Source organism: Dreissena polymorpha, chromosome 5 (assembly GCF_020536995.1).
Source record: "Dreissena polymorpha isolate Duluth1 chromosome 5, UMN_Dpol_1.0, whole genome shotgun sequence".
NCBI classification, from domain to species: domain Eukaryota; kingdom Metazoa; phylum Mollusca; class Bivalvia; order Myida; family Dreissenidae; genus Dreissena; species Dreissena polymorpha.
Window position 1 is genome coordinate 82,209,578 of NC_068359.1, and position 24,151 is coordinate 82,233,728.

At 36.0% G+C, this 24,151-nt stretch overlaps 1 protein-coding gene and 1 pseudogene across 1 annotated transcript; one reads left to right on the top strand and one right to left on the bottom strand.

Annotated features, from left to right (window-relative positions):
* Positions 1-24,151, bottom strand: part of LOC127882000 (zinc finger protein 737-like) — a 259,848-nt pseudogene that overhangs the window by 117,324 nt on the left and 118,373 nt on the right.
* Positions 1,135-19,155, top strand: LOC127882019 (NEDD4-binding protein 1-like). Its single transcript, XM_052430401.1, has 6 exons — positions 1,135-1,471; positions 4,191-5,848; positions 6,729-6,965; positions 9,282-9,389; positions 11,193-11,303; positions 13,037-19,155. Exons 1-6 carry the CDS (start codon positions 1,259-1,261, stop codon positions 13,617-13,619), a joined length of 2,910 nt encoding a protein of 969 aa, XP_052286361.1. The 5' UTR covers positions 1,135-1,258; the 3' UTR covers positions 13,620-19,155.

A 24,151-nucleotide genomic window follows, 5' to 3' on the forward strand; every position in this document is an offset into this window, starting at 1 on the left:
GTATATTGTTAGAAATACTTAAGGAATTGCGCAGTCCGTATCACGCATTAAGCCCATTTTTCACAAAACCACATCGGTATACTTTTTGTGCTAGGTGAGCTACAAACTCTAACATATGGAAAAATACATTGATGTTCTATAATAAAACAGTTTAGTAAGCTAAGAGAGCGAGTAGCAAATTCCAATCTAAATTGTTTACCAAATCAAGAACGCAAACGCAAGCTTCTTTAATTAATTACATCTATAATGGATCAAAGGATATTAGCGCTTAACGCTACTTCGCATAAGTCGAAGAATGGTAGCATTTAATGCTAATTGAAAATGAAATACGATAGAGACAACATTCACTAAGACCGTAATGGACAGAATGATAAATTATTAAGAACTAAATAATTTATCGTACGTAAATGAAGATCCCGTTACCAGTTACATTAGATGGAAATAATGAAATCCTTAAGGAACATTAAAATATATAGAAAAAGTACGTACGATATGTTTTTATTGTATGCAATTGACAAATTAAATTAAACTCCACATAGCCGATGCTGCCACCGTTCACAAACGTCGCGTGTAATCGCATGTCGTACCTCCAAATTGCACGAAATGCACAACAGATTATCCATTTTTGAAATAATAGAACCAGACATTTGAGCTCCATTTTATATACTGTGATAATTCACAGTTAGGTTATTCCGAACATATCAAACAAAAAAGTGTTACCGAAATATAAAAGACGGCGCTCTTTAACTTGTAAGCGTATTTGTAACAAAGGCCAGTAATATTCCTTAATTGCTTATTATATTAATTTATGATGAAATCTAAGGTACAAACTTGCTTGCATGTGTGAAAAATCAAAACGGCGCTCTTTAACTTGTAAGCGTGTTTGTAACAAAGGCCAGTTATTTTCACTAATTGCTTACTATATTAATTAATGAAAACTTAAGGTTCAAACTTGCTTATATGTGTGAACAATCAACTGTTCATACCCCGATATGCACATGATAATATAGGGCGAACGAACCCAGGGCGAACGGACCCAGGGCGAACGTGTAACTAGGGCGAACGGACCCGATACCCAATATGAGTAACTGGAAATGCTACTTTCACAATAGTAAATTATTTTTAGAACCGTTGGGAATCCCCAATTTCGTTTCCAATTTGTAAATAAATTAAAATACATGTAGACATAGTTCGTTCATAGAAATAACAACTTTATTGTTGGATTTAGTTTATATGAGAGCTAAATATTGAAATCAACATGGCTTCAACAAAACCGTCTCGCAAGTATCCAAGAAAACCAAAACGGGATAAAGATGAGTTTTTTATGTTTAAGAAAGACATCCCAATTGTAAAGGCATTCAAAGAGAAGATTCAAAGGATGTATGAAATACAGATTCAGTTGGATTCAAAAGTGGATGAAGGACAATGGTTAATCATATTTGGTGATCCAGTTGACAGAAAGAGTTCAAAGGTTGTTATTGCTAGTGATAAGCATTAAATTAAGCTTACAAGTTACAGTGAGTTACACACATCAAGTTGGTAGCACATGATCCTTAATTTCTTTGTAAATACACAGGATACTCTAAAGTTTTCTGGGGACGATTGAACTTTACCGGTACGCAACACTTAACATCAAACAGCGTACCCTAACCCTAGCCCTTAACACCTTACAATTAACGCAATACTTTTTATCCTATATATTTCCTTAGTATCGGGGGCTACCGACCCCAAACCCCCGCTTTGTTGACAGAGGTACACAACTGCGTAGCGGTAAAGTTCAATCTAGCCATTTTCTGACACTTTAAAATAATTAATTTTGTCTGTGTCCTAAAATTAAGCAACAAAATACAATAATTTTCTGTGATTTACTCTTCATTTTTTGCTTTAAAAATAAACCCAGCTTTGCTAACTCTTGAATAGAATTATATAGAACAAAAATGTAAAAGTATGCTGTTCAGTGTTTTTATTTTCTATGGAATGGTTTTTTAATCAATTACGCAACTGTAATGATCTATTGCCCTCGTGCATCATGCATCTGCAAGGTTGTATGACCTTATATCCGGTTGTACAAATCCGTGATCAAATGATCACAAGATAACTGAAAGCCGGGCCAAAGTCTGTAGAATAGCGCGGTAAAATATACTTTCCAAAAATTAAGAGACTGTTGATTAATTATGGACGAAAACCATAATTAAGAGGACGAAAACCATAATTAAGAGTCATAAAAAATATTAATTTTTTGCTAAAAAAGTGTCCGAAAACTTACAGTAATTATGGTAATTTAAAACAAAGGTGTAATTTGATTTAACTAATCCGTTTAGTGACAAATTGTTTTATTGTTACATTGTAACATGTTTCTGTTTTCTTCCACATTTTTATTTATTCTGTAATTATAATTATTCATGTTATATAAAGTGTTAATTATGCAGTATTATACACAGAGCTCCAGATAAAAATTTGGTCAAATTCTTATTTACTCCCTATTTTAAAAATGAATTCTTATTTTACCCCCTATTTATAAAATTAATTCTTAACAATATATTACCAAATAATTTTGAGTGCTTTAGATTCGCAGTCATTTACGCAAGAGCTTATAAGTTCATCAATTACATGTGTATTGACGAAACCATGCTTTGGGTATTTGAATCTAATTGAAAAAATGCATGCAGCGAGGACTTTTGACACTGAAATGGCTTTTTTGCCTTCCACGCTTCAATAAACCGCTTCAGTCGGCCATTTAGATTTTTTCTGTAAAACGGTCACTCACACTTTGGTTTTGTACTGTTTGGGCAATCGGTCACTTGCCTTAAATAAAGGACCAACTAATTGTTTTTAATGAAAATTCAATACTGCTCCAGCAGCTGGAGTTTCACTTCTTTATATTTTATAATTATATAGGTCATAATGGCCTTTTGGTCGCCGTTTAAGTCATATCAAAAACTATATTTAACATTTAATTTTAATGGCATTTTGAATAGGTATACAGTATATTACTTGTGTATAAAAATTACAATAAGTGTGATTAAAAAGGTACAATTAACAGTAATGACTCGCCTGCAAATCTAGTAGAACAGAATCGAGACCGTTTGGCCTTTCTACGTTCTTAGGTGTAGCTCTTCCTCACAGCAAACGCTTGAGTGACTTTGATTTAAAGTTGTAGTTTTAATTGAGCCCCTAGACGAGCCAGAACCGGGATGAAATGTTTACCATAAATAATTTGCTACTGGAAGTTTAACGCACGTTCGAAAATTTCGATTTCGTGTTTTATTTTTTCAATGCGTAACTTTACGCAAAGATTTTAAATCTAAATCGTTATTTAAGAAATTTAATTCCTTTTTACGCCTTTACGCATGTTATCTGGAGCACTGATTATACATGTAGCTTAAAAACTATATTAAGTGATTTGTCATTTAATGAGTGACATAAGCTGTAAGCATGAATAATAAGCGTTAGCATGAATAATAAGCGACTCATTTCATTCTGCAATATAATACAATTTTTATCATGATTACATTACCATTTTCATATGGAACGTAGTTATACTTAGTATGTTTGTTTGTTTTTTCTCCAGTCAAATGTCATAGTAAATATATACGTAGGGACAACTCTCTGTATTATCTGTATATATATTATGTAAACATGTTGTATTATGGGCCAGAGGCCTTTCTTTACAATAAACTTACTAATACTTACGAGAAAAGAGAAAACCAAGTCAGTGTTTTTTAGTTGTTCAAATTTGGAGAAGGTATTCGGCCCAATTGCCAATTGAAAAAAGAATATATTTTGCCAAATGGGACCTTAACAATTCACAATTGAAGGTTTCCACACAAAAAAAAATGTTTTTTCAGACCTTAACATTTATTTCATCTCCCATCCAGCTTTATAAGTTGAACCTTAGTTAATATAATGTTCAAAACACTTGTATAATCAGTTTTGAAGCATTTTTAGCAAAAACAAACAAACAACCACACTTGTTCCCCAATTATAGTCAAAACATATTCCCAAAATGGTGAAAAAAAACCCACTGCAAGTGAAGATATTAACAGTTTACAAACTTTGGAAAAAATAACAAAAGTCGTAGTATGTTGACACTTCCAAATTTCTATCATACATCCCTTTTTAATATAAAAATTTAGCTTTTCACTCATTTTAAGAATTATTGTTCTGAATGTTTATTTTTCTTATTGCAGAGTTACATCCAAGCCATCTGTACTCCTGAAGAGCGGAAAGTTGTTCAGTTTCCAATGCACACTGCTATGGAATTGTCAGATGCCCATAAACTGGAAGCAATCGAAATAAAAACAAATGCATGCATTAAACCTCTTGAAAATATTGCCCAGTTTGAAATCACAGGTTCTGAACTTGCTGTCACATTAGCTTTGTCTCGTCTTGAAGAGTTAGTTGGAACATCCATCATAGAAAATGCTGTTGATGGCGACTTTAACTCTTACGAAGCTGGTGTTATTAAAATTTCTCCTTCCACAAATTGTGGTCGAAAAAGACTGTCAGACAAATTAGAAAGAGCTCTTTCGAAGAACAGCGATGGTGGATGCAGTGTTGATGATTATAAACATGCAAAGCCCTCAGTTCAGCGGGTGTTGCTTAATTGTTTGCAAGATGATGATGCAGATGACATTGATGATGATGCTTTGTTTGATGAAGGTGCATCGGATGCTAACTCTAACTCTAAGAAGAATTATAAAGTGCATATTTATGATGACAGTGATGAAATGGAGATAGGGAACGTTAGTGATAAATTTGCTGACTTGAATTTGAGTGATTTAAGTGATTCAGAACACAAAGCATCTGATACCGAAGCTGTTAGTGAACATGAAAAATACTTACAAGACTATGCTACCCGCTTAGGGTTTGAAAAACAGCATATTGAGTATGCTTTAACTATGGTGGATGCATCAACACGTCCATCAGACTTCTTCAGCCTCGTGCAAAAAATTTCAACTAGTCGTGGCTCATCAGTAAAACAGTCTGTAGAAGTTAGGGATGACATTTCCAGTGACAATAAAGCTAACAATAATGAAGATGACATTATTATAGAATCAGTTGAAGAAGTTGTGATACCAAGCCCAGTGGAGGCCCCAAAGGCAATAAGAAAAGTAAAGACTGACATTCCTGAGGGCTACAAAGAAATGCTGCTAAGAGACTGTCAGCAGGAAGATGAAAATTGCTCTGTGGAAGAACTTAAGCGCAGAAATGCAGAAAGGCAAAAACTGCTTAGAGAAAACTTTGAAAAACAACAAAAATATCAAGCGTCTGATGGTGTAAGTAAAAAGAAGAGAAATAAAAAAAATAAAACCAAACAACTTGAAAAGAACACTCCTGTTGAGCACCCTACATCAAGAACCTACTCGAATGACGAGGATCAAACTTGTGTTTTGAGAATATATGATACTCTACAGCCATCAGGATCAGTTGGGACCCTTGAGGAATTCACCGCAGTTCCCAATCGAAAAAAAGATAGTGGTCAGACTGGGCCATTCACCCCTGGCCGACCAGCTTCAACCCAGGGACAAAAAGGTTTCTCAAGGGCATCCAAAATGCCAACCACCAATCAGGGAATGAAAGAATATCATCACTATTCAAATACTCCAAATACCAATCAGGGACAGCATCAATTTACTCAGCCCTCGGCTTTGCCAGCTATGGATCAGGGTCAGCGTCCAATAGGATTATCAGGCAACCAGGTTCCCCAGTCGCCTCAGGGTAGGACACACAAGCCCATGCAGGCTGTTGTTCCGGTCCAACTGGCAGGGAAATCACAGTCACAGGGGCCGGTAGATCCCAAGGATTTGAGATCCATTGTTATTGATGGCTCAAATGTTGCAATGACGTGAGTATGCCTCTGACGTTTCGTTAAATGTACCCAGAAGTTTAAAGGATATTACTAGTATTTCAAGTTTTGATTGATATAATTTTATCGATACTAGTTTAGGTAAAGCATGCAGTGTTTTTTTTTCCACCATTTTGGGAATGGGGCCGTGTCCCTGTGGATTGGGAAAATGTTCGGCATTTTGACTAAAATCGGGAAATTCATGTTATTGTTTTGCTAAACAATGCTTCAAAATTGAGAATACAAGTGTTTTCAGTATTATAAATGTATTTACTTAGGTTGAACCGAAATGGATGTGAGACGAACAAAATATTGAGATCTAAAAATTTTTTTTTGGGGGGGGGGGAACATTTTATTGAGGAATGTTAAGCTCCCATTTGGGATAAATATGTACGTTTTTCCATTGGGAATGGGCCCGGCTGATTACCGCACCCGATTTTGATTAAAGAAAAATGGCATGGGTGTATCAGGCTTCACTGAAGTATTTGTATATATGGAAATCGACACTACTGTACATGTCTTTTAATATGTATGAACATAACATAAAATCTATAGAAAATTGACATTTATTTCATATAGGTATTCATGCTGGAGGCATAAAATGATTGCCCTACTCTTTTTGAATAATTGAGCCATATTTATGCTCTACTTTTAGCAGAAGATCAGTGATCAACCTGATTCGTAGATTCTTGTATAATAACTGCTTGTGACTATTAACATTTTTTCCAAAGCTACAGCAGCAATTAGGGGCATGTGTGTTGATCAAGCACTTAGCTTGAATAAACCTAAATGGATTGGTTAAAACTTTAGATTTCTTATTTTCAACCTATTAATTAACTATTTTTGTTTATGCAAAATATTCAGCCTAAACCTTTTTCAGGCATGGCAATGGAAAGATATTTTCGTGTCGAGGCATACAGATCTGCGTGGACTACTTTAAGCAGAGAGGTCATGACCTGATAACGGTGTTTGTGCCGAATTGGCGTAATTGTAGACCTGGCCCAGACAACAACATTCTTGACCAAGAAATTCTGCAGGAACTGAAAGATAAGGGAGTGCTGGTTTTTACGCCATCCAGAAAGATAGGGAGAAAAATGGTGGCTGCTTATGATGACAGGTACATGCCTATGTGGTCAAGAATTTTGAGTGTGACTAAGGCTTTTTAGTCTTCCACTCGTTTATACAAGCCAAACAGTTTTCTCACCATCTTCATCATGAATTTCATGTTTATCGCAGATGAAAGTGACTAAAAAAAATTGAAATCCACACACTGCACAATGAAATTACAATTATTAAAATGTATAAACCTTTCATTACATTTTTTATTAATTTATTCCTCATCGTAGACATTTTTTTGTACACATGATTTTATAATAAAGTAAATAGTATATTCTAACAATTATTTATGATATAAAAATTCGGGTGCATTCCGGATACAACCACACGCTCGAAAGGGCCAGTTTGACAAAAAGCCCCCTTCTGCTCTTTTAACCCTTTAAGTGCCGGAACCGAATTTTGAAGGCCTTTGCAAACAGTTTGGATCCAGATGAGACGCCACAGAACGTGGCGTCTCATCAGGATCCAAACTGTTTGCTATTCTGATAGTATTGTTTGAAAAAAATCGAAGAAATGGCTTATTTTAGAAATTCAGCAGACGACATTTTAGCAGATGACAAATTTCCCAGCATGCAAAGGGTAAAAATCCTAGCTAGAGCACTGTCATGTATGTGATTGCTTCTGTGTTGCATTTTATGTCCGCCCTATAGCTTTGCCATGCATGATGGGATTTAAAAACTAAATTGGCACATATGATCATCATATAAGTTGCGTTCTGAGAAAACTGGGCATAATGCATGTGCGTAAAGTGTCGTCCCAGATTAACCTGTGCAGTCCGCACAAACTAATCAGGAACAACACTTTCCGCTTTTATGTCTTGTTTAAATGAAGTCTCTTCTAAGCAAAAATCCAATTTAGTGCGGACTGCACAGGCTTATCTGGGACAACACTTTACGCACATGCATTATGCCCAGTTTTCTCAGAACACAACTCATATCTTGACTAGAGGATGCGTCATTGGCCAAACGATGTTGCTGGCATAAAGGTCAAGGTCACAGTTGAAACTTGAAATTTGTTCATATTCCTTATACATAATGCATATGTACACCTTTCATTTAAGGCATATGAGGAATATGCTCAAACTGAAAGCATTGATTGTTTTCGTTCTTTCTAAAGAACCAGAAAATGGCACTTTCTCAATTTTGAAAAAAAACCCGACAAAATTCCCATTTAATCTGTCAGAATAAATCCCATTTGAAGGTTTCCAATATTTTTTTTTTTAATATTTGTTTTAAATAAATTAAATGCAACATTTATTTAGTTTCCCTATGCAGTTTTATTATCAATTATAAAGTATAAGTGAGCAAAAAATCAAATGCACCAATTTCCCCAAATGAAGACTTCATGACGTGAATTTTCCCCATTTCAATTTTTTTTTCGTGCAAATTTTCCTAATTGGGCTGGTACTGGTTCTTTTCCCAATTGGGCAAAAAAAATGCTGCTAAGTGTTTAGTGTGACTTTTAACCTTGAGGAAAGCAACATGGTTTTGCATGCTTGGGTCGAACCACTAACTTCATCATGCATTCTGGTATTTTGAAATAATTTGTCACTAATATTCAAAATATCCAAGCCCATGCTTGTGTGAAGTTCACAAGTTTTACATATTTTAGTGAAAGTATTTGTTCGTACCCTGCAAGTAACTTTGCCGTTCACTGTGAGATTTGGAAATAAATTCATGTGCCAAATCATGGTAGGGTTTTTCTAGCCATTTTGGGAAAAGGAGTCTGGTCGAATTGGGATTTTTTAAATCAATACAATTGAAATTTTGGATTTTTTTATCAACAAAATGGACCAAATAATTGAAATTGGGATTTTTTTTTTATCATCAAATATTGACTCATCAGGCCTTTTCCTGGCCATTTTGGGAACAAATCATATACCGGTAAGTTATATTAATACACTTTGTTAGATGTGAAGATAAAATTGAGGTATAATTATGATAAGACACCAATTTCTTAAAAAAATAATGAATTTTTAATTGCTTTGTTGAAATTGGGAATTTTTTTACAATTTCAGTTTGGGATCAGGTCCGTTTGCTTTCAGGTCGGGTCCGTTTTACAGCCTTTTTTCTGTAGAAGAAAACCCCCGGATGGTGCTCCCATCAATATCAATTCACAATTGACACTATTGTCTTTCATGGTAATTAGGGGATTTAGAAATTAGTCAGCACAAATTATTACCATATATTTGGTGGGCCCTTAGATTTTCTCATACTCATATGGTCCCTAAGACAAGAAGTAAAGAATGTATAAAGGTAAGCAAATGTGTTTAAAATATCAGTTTGATAGCCTTTATTTTCCTCCTTACATTTTCCAGGTTTGTTTTGGAGTTGGCCGAGGCTGAAGATGCCATCATAGTGTCTAATGACCAGTACAGAGATCTTATGGAGGAGAAGGCGATATGGAAAAACATCATTCACACACGGTAGGGGCCTAAATAGAAGAAAAACATTATTCAGATGCGAGCCAAAGTAGGGAGCACTCTTAACATCGTTCAGACGCATTAGGGGCCCAAATAGGGGATCACTCTAAACATCATCAAGAGTTGGTAGGGGCCCAATTAGGGGAAAAACCTCATTCAGATGCGAGCCAAAGTAGGGAGCACTTTTAACATCGTTCAGACACAGTAGGGGCCCAAATAGGGGATCACTCTGAACATTATCGAGACTTGATAGGGGCCCAAATAGGGGAAAAACATCATTCAGATGCGAGTCAAAGTAGGAAGCACTCTTAACATCGTTCAGATGCAGTAGGGGCCAAAATAGGGGATCACTATGACATTCAGACACAGTAGGGGCCCAAATATAGGATCACCCTGACATTCAGACACGGCAGGGGCCCAAATTAGGGATCACTCTGACATTCAGACACGGTAGAGGCACAAATAGGGGATCACTCGGAACATCATCAAGAGTTGGTAGGGGCCCAAATAGGTAAAAATCATCATTTAGATGCAAGCCAAAGTAGGGAACACTCTTTACAATGTTCAGACGCTGTAGGGGCCCAAATAGGGGATCATTCTCACATTCAGACACGGTAGGGTCCCAAATGGGGGATCACTATGACTTTCAGACACGGTTGGAGCCAAGATGGGAATAACTGTGATACAATTAACTTAATTAAGTGATTGAGTGACGACAATTGCCTTAATCATAAACTGCAAGCAAATTAGATCATTGGACATGCACAGTTTTAGCTCACCTGAGCACAACGTGCTCATGGTGAGCTATTGTGATCGCCTTTTGTCCGTTGTGCGTCAGTTGTCAACATTTGCCTTGTGAACACTCTAGAGGCCACATTTATTGTCCGATCTTCATGAAACTTGGTCAGAAGCTCCATCCCAATAAAATCTTGGTCGAGTTCGAAACTGGGTCGTGTCGGGTCAAAAACTAGGTCACTAGGTAAAAAAAAGAAAAAACTTGTAAACACTGTAGAAGTCACATTTGATGCCCAATCTTCTTGTAACTTTGTCAAAATGTTTGTTTTAATGATATGTTGGTTGAGTTAAAAAAATGGTTTCGGTCCATTGAAAAACATGGCCGCCAGGGGACGGGGCAGTATTCCTTATATGGCTTAAGAGAAACCTTGTGAACACTGTAGAAGTCACAATTTTTGCCCAATCATCATGAAACTTGGTCAAAACATTGGTTTCATTGATATCTTGGACGAGTTTGAAAATGGTCCAGATCGGTGAAAAAAACATTGCCGCCAGGGGGCGGGGCAGTTTTCTCTATATGTATATGGTGAAAACATGTGAATGCTCTAGAAGTCACATTTTTGGTCCAATCTTTTTAAAATTTGGTCATTTAATTTGTTTCCTGGATATGAAGGTTGAGTTCGAAAATGGTTTGGATCAGTTAAATAAAATAAAGGGCAAGTAAAGTATGTTCCCGTCTGTATGAAGTACATTTATTATTTTGAACTTCCCAGAATAGTTTAGTTCCTTTGGGTCTCAGGTGAGCACATGCTAATATGGGATGACACTTTCCGCCTTAACTGAATTTTGGTCCAGAGGAGTCCTCCTTTATATACAAAAACCCATAAAAGCCAAAAGTTTCATCCCTGACTGCACATGCTTATCTGGAACGACACTTCATGCACATACATTTAGCCCGGTTTCCCCAGAATACGGGTCATACTTTCATGCTCAAGATGATCACATTGAAGCTTAGTTTGAGTAGTGGCATTTCGCAGTAGTAATCTTGTTGAATGTTGAACCCAATTTCAGACTATTGATGTACAGTTTTGTGAGAGACCTCTTCATGCCTCCGAACGACCCCCTAGGCAGAACTGGACCCAACCTGGATGACTTCCTAAGGGTATCAACGGATCTCGACAGGTTAGATATGAAAAAAACTCCACCCAGACGCATTTTATTTTCTCATAAAATTTCATTTTGCAAATAATCTTATGATTTTTGAGTGAAATTTTTTGTTAAACATATTTTTTTAGTTAGATTGGAGCTGAGAAATCAGAATAAGTAGCCAAAATCTGCTTTATTTTAAAAACCCAATTGCTTGCACTCTCGGGGACCAACAACAAAAGTTCCAGCAATCCGGAATTCGAGCAAACAGATTGCTTATATACATAAATTCCTTATTAGTTTTGAATTAACAAAACAAAATATGTAATAAATATTTCACTGATTGATATTTCATAACAGTTGCACATGCAATCATATAAAAATAATATAATAAATTTATATTATATCAGCGCATTTTTATTATGTAGCAAATTTAGGGGTACATGTAAGAAACGGCACTATGAAACAAAACATGCATAAGTACTGTAAACACATCGATGAAATATTAAACAGCCCTACATGTATTAGTTTATTCGCTTTTTGTTAAGGACATGATGTCAGCCTGTGTTGTGTTCATGAATTGTCACCATGAAACAAAGTTTTCTATTCCATACTTTATTCAAATCAATTACCAAACAAGTTCGAGCCAAACTTGTGAAAAGTGTTACAAGGACTGTGAAAACAGTTCGAGCCATCGGATAATTGCCACCTACCGAATTAGAGCCACCCTATGCAAATTGATAGAAATATATAGCAATACAAAATCAGTGCTTCGAGGAGAGTACAAGCCAAATGGAAATTTGAGTCAAGCAAGTTTGAGCCATCGCGTTTGGACTGTATTTAAAAAAATTGTAGTGTCCAATTAGAGATTTTACCAACCTTACAGATTTTGGTTGCCATTGGCTACTAGTATTTTAACTACTAGTAATGCTTACTACTTACTGTCAGATTCCCCTGCAGCTCATGGTAAATTGGTTTTTCAGTATGATTGTTTCTTTTGGGTGGTTGGTAGACCTCTTTCACTTACCTACGTCCAAAAATGTGATTTATCTTTATCAAAACTGAATATTAAAATCTAGGTTGCTTTAGATCTAGCTAGAGGGGCACAATTGTGTTACAAACAGCTTTTTTATGTTAACATGCAGTGCCTTGTTTTCTGTGTATTTCATTTATTAAGTAACATTAATACTCAAAATCAAGGAATCTTTCCCAAAATATTTCGTAACATAAAGTTGAACCATAAAAAACTGTGTACCTTATACTTATAGAAATTGTTAAATTTCAATGCCAATTGTGGTATGGTTACATAGATTTAATAACGAGATTCAATTTTGATTTGTTGTGTGACAATATATTCCATATTAATTTTCCTCCAAGGTGTTTGAACAATTACCAGACTGGCTTCAGGCAGCATCAGAAGAACAACGTATTCATGAGAAATACGTTGTGCTTCCAAAGCTGTCCGAAGCCACTCTTGCGTTTGATCGTTAATGTTCAGATATTGTAGCTGGAAATTCACATGGAATATATTGTGACACACACAAAAAACACAAGCATTTTGTATCACATTAAATCTATGTTACCAGACCACATTTATCGTTGATTTTTTATGTGTTATCTTTATTTGTCAAAATATTGTACAAAATATTTGATTATTTTTAGTGTTAATGGGCTTAAAAAAATAAAATTATGGTGTAAAAATGAAAACTCGGGTCAGATCTTATATTTTATTTATAACTGGTGCTTATTTTGTAATTCATAATTTTCAGGTTTGCTCCTTATCAACATTTTCAACCTAGAATGGACTATCCAGTGACACCAAAAGGCAGGGGTGGTCATCCACCGAGTCAAGGATATTATCAGACCGGGCTGCAAGACGGACAAAACTGCAACACCGGCTATAAGAATAACCCTAGTTCTCCTTATAAACCTGTGATAATTTACAGCGATGAAGTTGATGGAGCAACTAAACCACTTTTTAACACACCAAATAAAGGAACAAGACAGAATGCATGGGCAAATACGGGTCAAGGTCAAAATGCGTATGCAAACCCAGGTCAAGGTCAAAGTGCATGGGCAAACACAGGTCAAGGTCAAAGTGCATTGGCAAACACAGGTCAAGGACAAAATGCATGGGCAAACAAAGGTCAAGGTAAAAATGCTTGGGTAAACACAAATCAAGGTCCCAAATACCGCAGCAGATCAGAACAGGTGACTCAGGAGTTATTGCAATCTTTGTTAGGGATATTTCCAGAACAAGAAGAAACTGTTCGAAAGGTACTCAATAATCATTCAGGAGAAACTAACATTGAAAAACTGGCCAACTACTGTGTTGGTGCTTTATCAGATTAGCAGGTAGGGATAAGATACCAATGCTTCCTTTGCATACAAAGGCTTAGGTAATATATATGAACCAACATGTACTAATTAGCAGTTACTGGTAGATTGCAGGGATCCTGATAGGGTTTGACGCTAAAGGAGACTGAACCACATGACCTATTTTGTCAATGAGTAACTAGGGGGAGGAGGGCTTGGAGGTGTCCAGTTTCCAGGTGATGAAACACATTGTTTCTGGTTAATAACTTATCTCTTTCAGTGCTAAAACTTATCTCTTTCAATGCTGGTACCGAATTTTGAAGGCGTTCGCACATAACGTGGTGTCTCATCAGGATCCAAACTGTTTGCTATTTTAATAGTATTCTTTGAAGAAAAAACACGAAGAAAATGCTTATTTAAGAAATTCAGCAGACACCATTTTAAGCAGACGACAAATATCCTAGCATGCAAAGAGTTAAAGTTTGTGTGACCAATAATAATGATGAAGGCCTAGATTTGGGGTGTGAGAGGTCAGGGTCAAGAACACTTACATGAAGATCTATCTTGGGATTGAATTTCAGTTCAATGAGGTCAAGGCTTCTTTAACCCTTTGCATGCTGGGAAATTTGTCGTCTGCTTAAATGTCGTCTGCTGAATTTCTAAAATTAGCATTTTCTTCGATTTTTTTCAAAGAATACTATCAGAATAGCAAACAGTTAGGATCCTGATGAGATGCCACGTTTTGTGGCGTCTCATCTGGATCCAAACTGTTTGCAGAGGCCTTTAAAATCTGTTCCCGCACTGAAAGGGTTAAATGAAGAAAAAAAAACACAGAAAAAATGGGGATTTCAGTCAATAACTTTAATTTGAATTCATCAATCTCGATGAATTTTAAGATATAGCAATATTGGATTGAGACCAAGCTTTGGAAAGTGTTTGGATGTTTTGTATGTGGGGCATATAGGGTAAAGATCAAGGTAACTATAACAAAAGATATAGAAATGGCTCATTCTTAATATCATGTGGATTGAAGAGACTTAAGGTTTGCTTTCAGGTATTTTTCACACAGCCATAGCATGTGATTTCATTTTAATCCATTTATGCCTAGCGTCTAGAAAAAATGCCTTGGCAAACAGCGTAGACCCAGATAAGACGTCGCATGATGCGGCGTTTCATCAGGGTCTGCGCTGTTTGCTTAAAGGAATTTCTGTAAGAAATATTCTAAAAAAAGAAATAAATGTACCAGACATCCCTAAGTTTGGAAATGAATTGATCCAATTAAAACGGGCAATTTAGGATGGGAGTTGCTTAAAATAATTTCTGTAAGAAATATTCTAAAAAAAGATATAAATGTACCAGACATACCTAATTTCAGAAATGAATTGATCCAATTAAAACGGGCAATTTAGAAGGATGGGAGAGTCCACTCGGCATTAATGGGTTAATCCAGTAAGGTCAAGGTCACTTTAACTCAAAGTGAAAAAAATGATTTCCAGTAACAGAGGGGGTAATCACGTGATAGTCAAGATGGCGACATTCATGCTCAGGCAGGTATTTTTCGACGTTTTATACCCTTTATTACTTGTATTTTTCCTTTAAATGCCCCTCACTTTCCAGCCATATCAGCAAGAAAGTTACTAGCGTTTATGTCACGTTGATATTCGCTCTTTATCTCGACTACTCGCTGCAAAATTTCTTAGCTGGATGACCTAATTAAAGCTCCGCTAAGAAAATGTGCGTGGAGTAAAGTCGAGATATAAAGCGAATTTAAATACGAAATAAACGCTAATCACATGTTTACTGAAATTGCTGGAAAGTGAGCGTCATTTAACAATTAAACAAAAGTAATAAAGGGTATAAACCGGCGAAAAACAAGTGTCTCAGCATGAACGTCGCCATCTTAACTATCACGTGATTACCCCCTCTGAGTAAAAAACTCAAGTTTGGATAGAGGTATAAAACTGAATTTTGTTGTTGTTGCTTACATGCAGACCTAGCATGGGGGTTCTTCATTTGGGTCTGTTGGGTTAAGGTAAAGGACACTGTTACTAAAAATATGAAATAGTGGTTCATTGCTCCATAAATTGAAGTTTCTGGATAAATTTGCATGAAACATCTATGATAATGTTTTATAATTAACTTCAATTAAGTACAGTATGTGATCTTATTGCAGTTGTTTTTATTCAACTTAAATCAATGCCTAGATTTTATATGCTCTCTCCTAAATGTTGAAAATAGTGATAGTTCTCAATACTTACACCTTCTAATGGGTATTTTTACGACTTTTTACGCAATGGCCCGTATAATCGGGCGCTCTGATTGAATATTGCGATTGTCTCATGAGCAGTATAGTGTTTCATGCTTGCAATTGACTATGAGTGCTACAGCTTGTCTTTAACATTGCTTCAGACGGTGCATTATGAATAGATCTCTTCTTCATCAATTATTATTGTGAGCAGATTTTTTATTCTATTATTGTTCATAAGAATGAAATGCCCAGTTATATGGCTAATTTTATTGTAATGTTTCTTGTATTTTTTTAAATATATTTTTTAGCATTGTTTATCAGTAAATTAACACTGGTTTCATGTTCTGAGAATAAAATGTATGAGCCACAAGACAAAGATTTGTTTGTTGACCCAAAAACAAATATATTAGTTTGACCTTACCAATTTTATTGGAAAGGAAATGACAACATATACATGATGCTGAGATGCATGTAATGATTGACCTGTTTGTTCTTCTGTCTGTAAGATGTTACTTCTAAATGAAAAGTTTTATAGTACAGCAATAATGTTTTCAACAAAGCTTTGATTGTTGTATTGATTTAATATATGACGACCCTTAAATCACCCATATTATCTGACCTCGTTATGACTTTGACATGAACCTTCTTTTGGACTTGTTCTTATTCTTGGTTTACCCAAATTGGCATGTTTCGTATAACATTAATACAGCTTTTTGCAAAGTTTTAATACCTGCATGGATGTTATATATGAAAAATCTCTTCACAGCAATATCACCTGACCTTAATTTGACATTGACAATGACCTATATATGGACTTATTCAGAAGGTCAAAATTCTTGTTAACCCAAAAATGACACTTTTGTCTAACATCATTACAGCATGCTAGAAAGCTTTGATACTTGCATGTGTGCGTTCTATGAACACTATCATTACACCAGCATACCGTGAACACATTTTCATGTTTACATTGAACTCTTTTTTTCACTAAAACAAATACAGAAAATCTTAATGTTTTGTTAAGCCAAAACGACATGTTTTGCCTAACATCATTAATTATACTTGCTTGACTGATGTTTTTGAACACGATCAATACACAAACATCGCCTTACGTCATTTTGACCCTGACATTGACCCAGTTTTTGACTTGGACTAATTGATTATTCAGGTTAAAATTCTCGTTTGATTTAAATTGACTTTGATGAATATCAATACTTCTCACTAAAAAGCTCTGATTTTTCCATTCAACGGTCACCACACATCACCCGACCTTGTTTTGACCTTGACAGTGGCCTACTTTCTGACTAAGACTCGTTGAAATGATATTGACAAGGCTTCCACCAGGGGCATCAGTGTTCATTTAACTCAGCATTTTGTTTATTGTGCTATGGATTAGGTCTTATTTTTGTGTTATTATATTGGATTGTTTCACAATTCTTTTGATCTTTGTCTTTGGGTATCAGCAAATATCCTGTTGAAATTGTAAAGTATAAATACAAACAATGTCACACGCCGACTCTCCATGTTGTACTTAAAGTCTAATTATCAAGCATAGTCTTATTCTTAAAATATTGACTAATGAGATTTCTTCTTTAACCCTTTACCACTCAGATACGAATTTTCATGCATTTGTAGTCCCTTAGAAAGTTATATTTGATTTAAGACCTTTCTTACTAGATACTGATGAGCAGCAAATAGCATTAAACCTGAACAGACTGCGAGTTGCTTGCAGGCTGTTCTGGTTTTATGCTGTTTGCACATAACCATTTTCACTTGGCATCTAAGTGGGAAAGGGTTAATTTGCTCTGTTATCTCAATTGGTTAAAATAACTGTTACAAGTTAAGATTTGACTTTAGAAAGCATGGAGCCATTGGTGCATGTAGCCACTTAAAAGAACTCTGACGAATTATATGAAATATGTTTCTACTGTAACTTTTTAAAGTGCATTATCAACTCCAATGAAAACAGTGTAACAGTATAGAAAGTTTCATTTCATGAGCATGTTTAACATTTATTCTGGTGGAACAGTTCATGTTTTTCAAAAATACAAGAATGTGCATTGCTCAAGAAGAAAGCATTGTAACAATATTAGTTGGAAACATATTGCAGCTTAATTGTACATAGCATTATATCTTTTATGTATTTTAGTTGTGCTTTATGCGGTCTGTGACAAGTTTTTATCTTAAATCTTAGTTTATTAAATTTGTTGAAGGAATTAGATAATAATAATTTATTTTTGTGAAGCTTTTGTTTTATTGCTGTTTTTTGTGCTATGCCACCATCGACTCACAGAAGGAGGGGTATATTGTACTGCATATGAGTCACGTTCTGAGAAAACTGGGCATAATGCATGTGCGTAAAGTGTCGTTCAAGATTATCCTGTGCAATTTGCACAGGCTAATCAGGGACAAAACTTTCTGCTTTTATGACATTTTAAATTTAAATGAAGTCTCTTCTTAGCAAAAATGCAATTTAGGCGGAAAGTGGACTGCAAAGCTAATCTGGGACAACACTTTACGCACATGCATTTAGCCCGGTTTTCTCATAACGTTACTCGTATGTACATGTCAATCAGTTTGACCGTTGTAAGGTCAGTTGGTTGATCAGATGATCTCTAGAACACTTTGTGTCTGCATGATATCGAGAGAATGCTTTGACATATGATCATGCATATTGGTATTATGATTACTTGGTATGATAGGACAACACCTAATTGATTTTTTATGTCTGTTGATCAAAGGTCAAGGTCACAGGGGCTTGTAATATTATGTATTCAACTTTTCTTTTGGTACACTATCTAGAGAATCTTTTACCTATGATCAAGAAGAATTACAAAGCAGTTACTTCTGTGGTCATGAAGACACCTGTAGATTTTGAGGTCAGTTTAAAGGTCAATGTCACAATGGAGTTTAAAGTGAAACTGGTTATTGTTGTAAATTTTGAGAATGCTTTAACCTGTAATCATGCAAATTGTTATGATGGTTACTTAAGAAGGAAGAGGTCTAATTATTTTTAGGTCAACAGATCTAAGTTCGAGGTGAATGGGGCTATTACAAGAAGATGTAAATCATCGTGAGAACAGTTTGACCTGCGATTATGCATATTTGTATAATAGTAACTTGGTACCAATGGCCGCTGCTTATCCATGTATGGTCAACGGGTCAAAGGTCAGTCACACATGTAAATAAGTATCCTGCAGAGTCATAAAAGAAGGAATATTCATATCGATTAGCATATCAGGAGGTTTTAGTTCAATGCGTGTTATATTAAAATATCTATATACAATTATCCTGAATTGACTCCACTTGGCTTCTGGGGGGGGGGGGGGGGGGGGGGGGGGCATGTTTTACAAACACCGCTTGTTTCCTAAGCAACGTTAAGCAGAACAGTGTAATAGGTGTGTACATGTACATAACATGTCAACAGATCTTGCCGCTGCTTCGTTTGCTTAGTCATGCAACGAAATTCTAGATTTTAATTTCTATGAAGACGAATTAAGCCGCGTTCTGTGCTTAATGCAGGTGCGTATGATATCGCACCAGATTAGCCTGTGCAGTCCGCACGGGATGATTGGGGACGTCACCTGATGCCTAAACCGGAATTCCTTAAGATGAGACTTCCTTTAAACACAAAAACACAAAGGCAGAAAATGTTGTCCCTGATAAGCCTGTGTCGACTGCGTAAATTTTTATTTGGCCGAATTTGCTACAAAAATGGTCATTTTAGCTATGTTTTGGGGTTTCATAAAGAAAAAGGTTTAGCTTAATGTGTCATTTTGTACCATCAGCTTTCTATTGACGATCTTCTTGACACTTTTAGATTTCTGGTCCATTAAGTAGTGTACAATACTGACATCGTTTTGTGAAGCTGTTAAGCGTTAGAGTTTTCATAGGATCTCCTTACACGATGGTTTAAGCTTTGCTTTTCGCCCAAAAGACCATAGCTTTGTTGTTTTTCAAATATTTCTTATAAAACTAAATGTATTTAACAGTATTGAAGTTGTTTGTTTTGTTTATGCATGATTTGATGCATTTATTTTACATTTATTGTTTTATAAATCATCATTCGAAATGTTATACATATAGAGACGCAAATTAAAAACTCATCTTTATTACATGGTTGTGTTTTAAACCAAATTGATAGGCGGCAAAGAAAAAGCAGCACTACTCGAAAGGTCATCGGGATGAGCTTGTTTGATCACATTCTTTCGTTTTTTATCAACATTTACGATGCGAACAATGTAGCGGCGACATTTTCTAATGGAATCCATGCCTCTTGGTAAGTACATTTGTCCGAAATATATCTTGTCCGAGTTTTAAACTTCGTCACGTGGGGGAAAATCTTCTGATAACACAATACGTTTTATGTGTGCACACTCAATATGAAATATTTGTTTTAATAAATTCAAAGATGTTTTTATGCCGTTAAAAATTATAGCCACTAATAGCCGGGGCAGATTTTCTTAAAAAGTGAAAGCTTGTGAACATCCTTTAAGTCGTATACTTTGCCCACACCTCTTCGAAACTGGATAATGTGATATCAAACATAGCTACGTCAAACTGAAGAGCAAACGTTTAACGTTTATTGCCCAATCTTCATGAACTGTGAACTGTTTAACTGTGAACACTAAGGCCTTTTATAACCCAATATTAATGAAATTCATTCAAATCATTTGTCCCAATACAATCTTATTTCGTATCTGGATCATGCGATATCAAACATAGCTATGTCAAACCGAAACAAAAGTTCAACACTCGAGAAACGACATTTAGTGCTAAATCTTATTTTTTTTTATGTTAACATTTATATCAGTGAAATCTTTGTCGATTTGAAACTGAATACAAAAACTAGATGAAGAAGTTTAAATGCAACCTGACCTAACTGTCACCTGAGAACAACGGTCGCCTTTCGACAACGGTCAGACCCACTCCTTACGAAAATCCGTATACATTACACACGAGAAAAAAACTGTCACCTATTGATAACGGCTACTATGTTCCATTCCCAAAGCCATTTTTTAACCTGAATGCAGCATTCACCAGTCGTTTTTTTCGTGGTTCAAAAAGTTATTATATTGAAAACTGCGTTTGTTGTTGTTTCTTACCACGGACGTAATAGCGATACACTAGCCAACTGTGTGGATCCATGTAAGGTTGATACAATTTTCGTTCAATTATCAGTATATTTTCATGTGTATGTATAATGACGACATGAGGATAGTACGATAGTTTATCGGTCAATTTTCTTATAAATTATAACGAGCTGGCGCCGAGAGAGAATGCAATTTTCTATTTTAAAGTTTAAAAGCTTTAAGAGACTGTTTCTTTGATTGAGAACGATACTGTTATGTCTTATTGTCAGTTCATAACAGCGACATGTCAATGACACGCGACGTCCGTTTTTAAAAATTATCCTCAAATGAACGTTATACGACTAGACTGTCGGATTTACTTGATTAACGAGTTGCATGAGTAAACAACAATAATATTATTGTTGATAAACTCATAGTTATAGGTATGACTTTAAATACATTTTAATTTGTATTATTCACTAGAAATAATGTATGTTGTACTTATTTTGTTTACAATACACTGCGTGCAAATGATAAGATGTGGTAAATAACAAGCAATACTACCAACTGACCAACCATATAAAAAGTTGACACTGAGAACAACATCACCTGTCTACAAAGGTCAATATGGTTACTTGCCTTGACTGACCGCTGGTCTCGGGTTCGGCTGTAAAAAGACAATTGTGAAAACTCATAAGGGCACATTGAAAGACAGATAGTCTCGTACCAACAGTGAGGTGAATTCCGTATTTTGTTCTTTAGAGGATATTGTTGTTTTCATTTACTTCATATATCCATATCGTATCACCCGAAAACCATCATATAATGCACACGAGTATAACCCCAGGAGGCCGTTTTATCAACAGATCTTATCTTAGCGGATCTTATCTTAAATCCTTGACTAACGATTTCATTTACGATCAGCTAATACCCGTTTCATAAACGCCGTCGTAAGTATCAAGTCGCAGCTAAGATTTTAGTTAAGCGTACGATCTGGAAAATCGCAAACCAGTCGAAAAACCTCACCCGATTTCCCGCGTTCATGTCAAAAAAGCAAAGCAAGATGGCCGACAACGTAAACAAAGGCAAGTAGTTAATGATAGTAATGATTTACTAATAGTAGTACTAAATGTATCGATATCATGACTCATGTCTTCAAATATTTAAGCGTTTATGAATGCCACTTTATGTCTGTCCATTTGTCTCGTAATTGATACTGAGTTTTTATTAAATTCATATCGTTATTTTACACCAAAGATTCGAAATGTTTTATGCATTTGTTTTATGTATTTGTTTTCTAAATTCTACTTGCAAGTACTGTTATAACGAAATCATATTTTCCCGCGTTTGGAACTGTCAGCCTTTAAAATGACAAATCGTTATAGTGTGTTTATATCTAATGTTTTTGGCAGAAGAGTTTTCGAGTATCAATCAATACATTATGTCTATGCCCCACATTTGAAGAAAACAATTGCCATTCCTAAGCCTCTTCCACTGTCTGTTCAGCCAATGAAAATATATGAAACTAATCAACGCACAAAACGCATTACGACTAAGATAATAGCCATTGTACCTGTGAACTTTTAAGTATGTCATGTCGTCGTTCTCCAGAGGCTGCATACTGTGATGGCCCGGAGTATATCCTTGCACTCATACATAATTAACTTTTCAAGAAAAAAAAATGGTACGAACGAGCAGTTTCCACTTATTTAGTTTTAACGAAATGTATTGAATTTTCGTGTGGTCTCGTGCAGTGTGTGTAATGGAAGAACGCTAGAGTACCAGGAGTAAAGCCAACGTGCAGTGTGTGTAATGGAAGAACGCCGGAGTACCAGGCGGAAAGCCAACGTGCAGTGTGTGTAGTGGAAGAACGTCGGAGTACCCGGAGGAAAGCCAACGTACAGTGTGAGTAGTGGAAGAACGCCGGAGTACCAGGGGGAAAGCCAACGTGCAGTGTGTGTAGTGGAAGAACGCCGGAGTACCAGGAGGAAAGCCAACGTGCAATGTGTTTAGTGGAAGAACGCCGGAGTACCCGGAGGAAAGCCAACGTACAGTATGTGTAGTGGAAGAACGCCGGAGTACCAGGAGGAAAGCCAACGTGCAATGTGTGTAGTGGAAGAACGCCGGAGTACCAGAAGGAAAGCCAACGTGCAGTGTGTGTACTGGAAGAACGCCGGAGTACCCGGAGGAAAGCCAACGTACAGTGTGTGTAGTGGAAGAACGCCGGAGTACCAGGAGGAAAGCCAACGTGCAATGTATGTAGTGGAAGAACGCCGGAGTACCAGGAGGAAAGCCAACGTGCAGTGTGTGTACTGGAAGAACGCCGGAGTACCCGGAGGAAAGCCAGCGTACAGTGTGTGTAGTGGAAGAACGCCGGAGTACCAGGAGGGAAGTCAACGTGCAGTGTGTGTAGTGGAAGAACGCCGGAGTACCCGGAGGAAAGCCAACCTTTCCTTGTTGGTGACCAGCAACAAAACTTACATCCGCCTGGAGCGGCACTGAGCCCTGGTCGCCTAGGTAAGAAGCACGGGTACCAACCACTGTACCAACCGTCCAGTTTGCTGTTAATGTTTAAGCTTCTAATAGTTCTCCCCTATACAATACATCATTTCGACCGCAGGTCGACAACGAATGCCTGATACATTTGTGCAATAATTCACGCTGTTCCCAAGCTAATTTACGTTGTTTCTTTGCGAATTAAGACACGTGGTTAACATGTGGTTAACAAAAAAATCGTCTTTCTTTTCGGCGAACTTTTCAGTTGAATACTGAAGTGTTCCAACTTTAAGACACGACAATTTCTTACAAGAAAAGCTAATTATTGGAAACATTGATGTCTCTCTTTCATGCGAACTCTACGTTTGGAAAATTCAATTTATTGCTTTCAAAGGAGGCATGTGATAAAGTCGACCTTGATTACTTTCCAACGAAAGCATAAATCCTGCACGAGTATTAATTGAATTTCAATGTACAATCATAATGTAAAATCGGTGAAATGAAAATTAATACAGTGATTCATTAAATTTGGAAGTATTGAAGGTCAGTCTATATATATATATATATATATATATATATATATATATATATATATATATATATATATATATATATATATATATATATATATATGGCCGGCGTCTTGCCCAAATGAGTCTTATTCTTGCAGATTCTTTATTTAAGTTTTAATATGAAGGAATTATAATTCTGTCGCATCGCGTATTTAATACGTCTAGACGCATATCTTATAAAAG

Excerpts from the sequence above, each read along its gene's own strand:
- LOC127882019 (XM_052430401.1), top strand. The coding sequence starts at position 1,259 with ATGGCTTCAACAAAACCGTCTCGCAAGTATCCAAGAAAACCAAAACGG. Across the intron at positions 5,849-6,728 it reads GGCTCAAATGTTGCAATGAC|GCATGGCAATGGAAAGATAT; the intron begins GTGAGTATGCCT and ends AACCTTTTTCAG. Across the intron at positions 11,304-13,036 it reads GTATCAACGGATCTCGACAG|GTTTGCTCCTTATCAACATT; the intron begins GTTAGATATGAA and ends CATAATTTTCAG.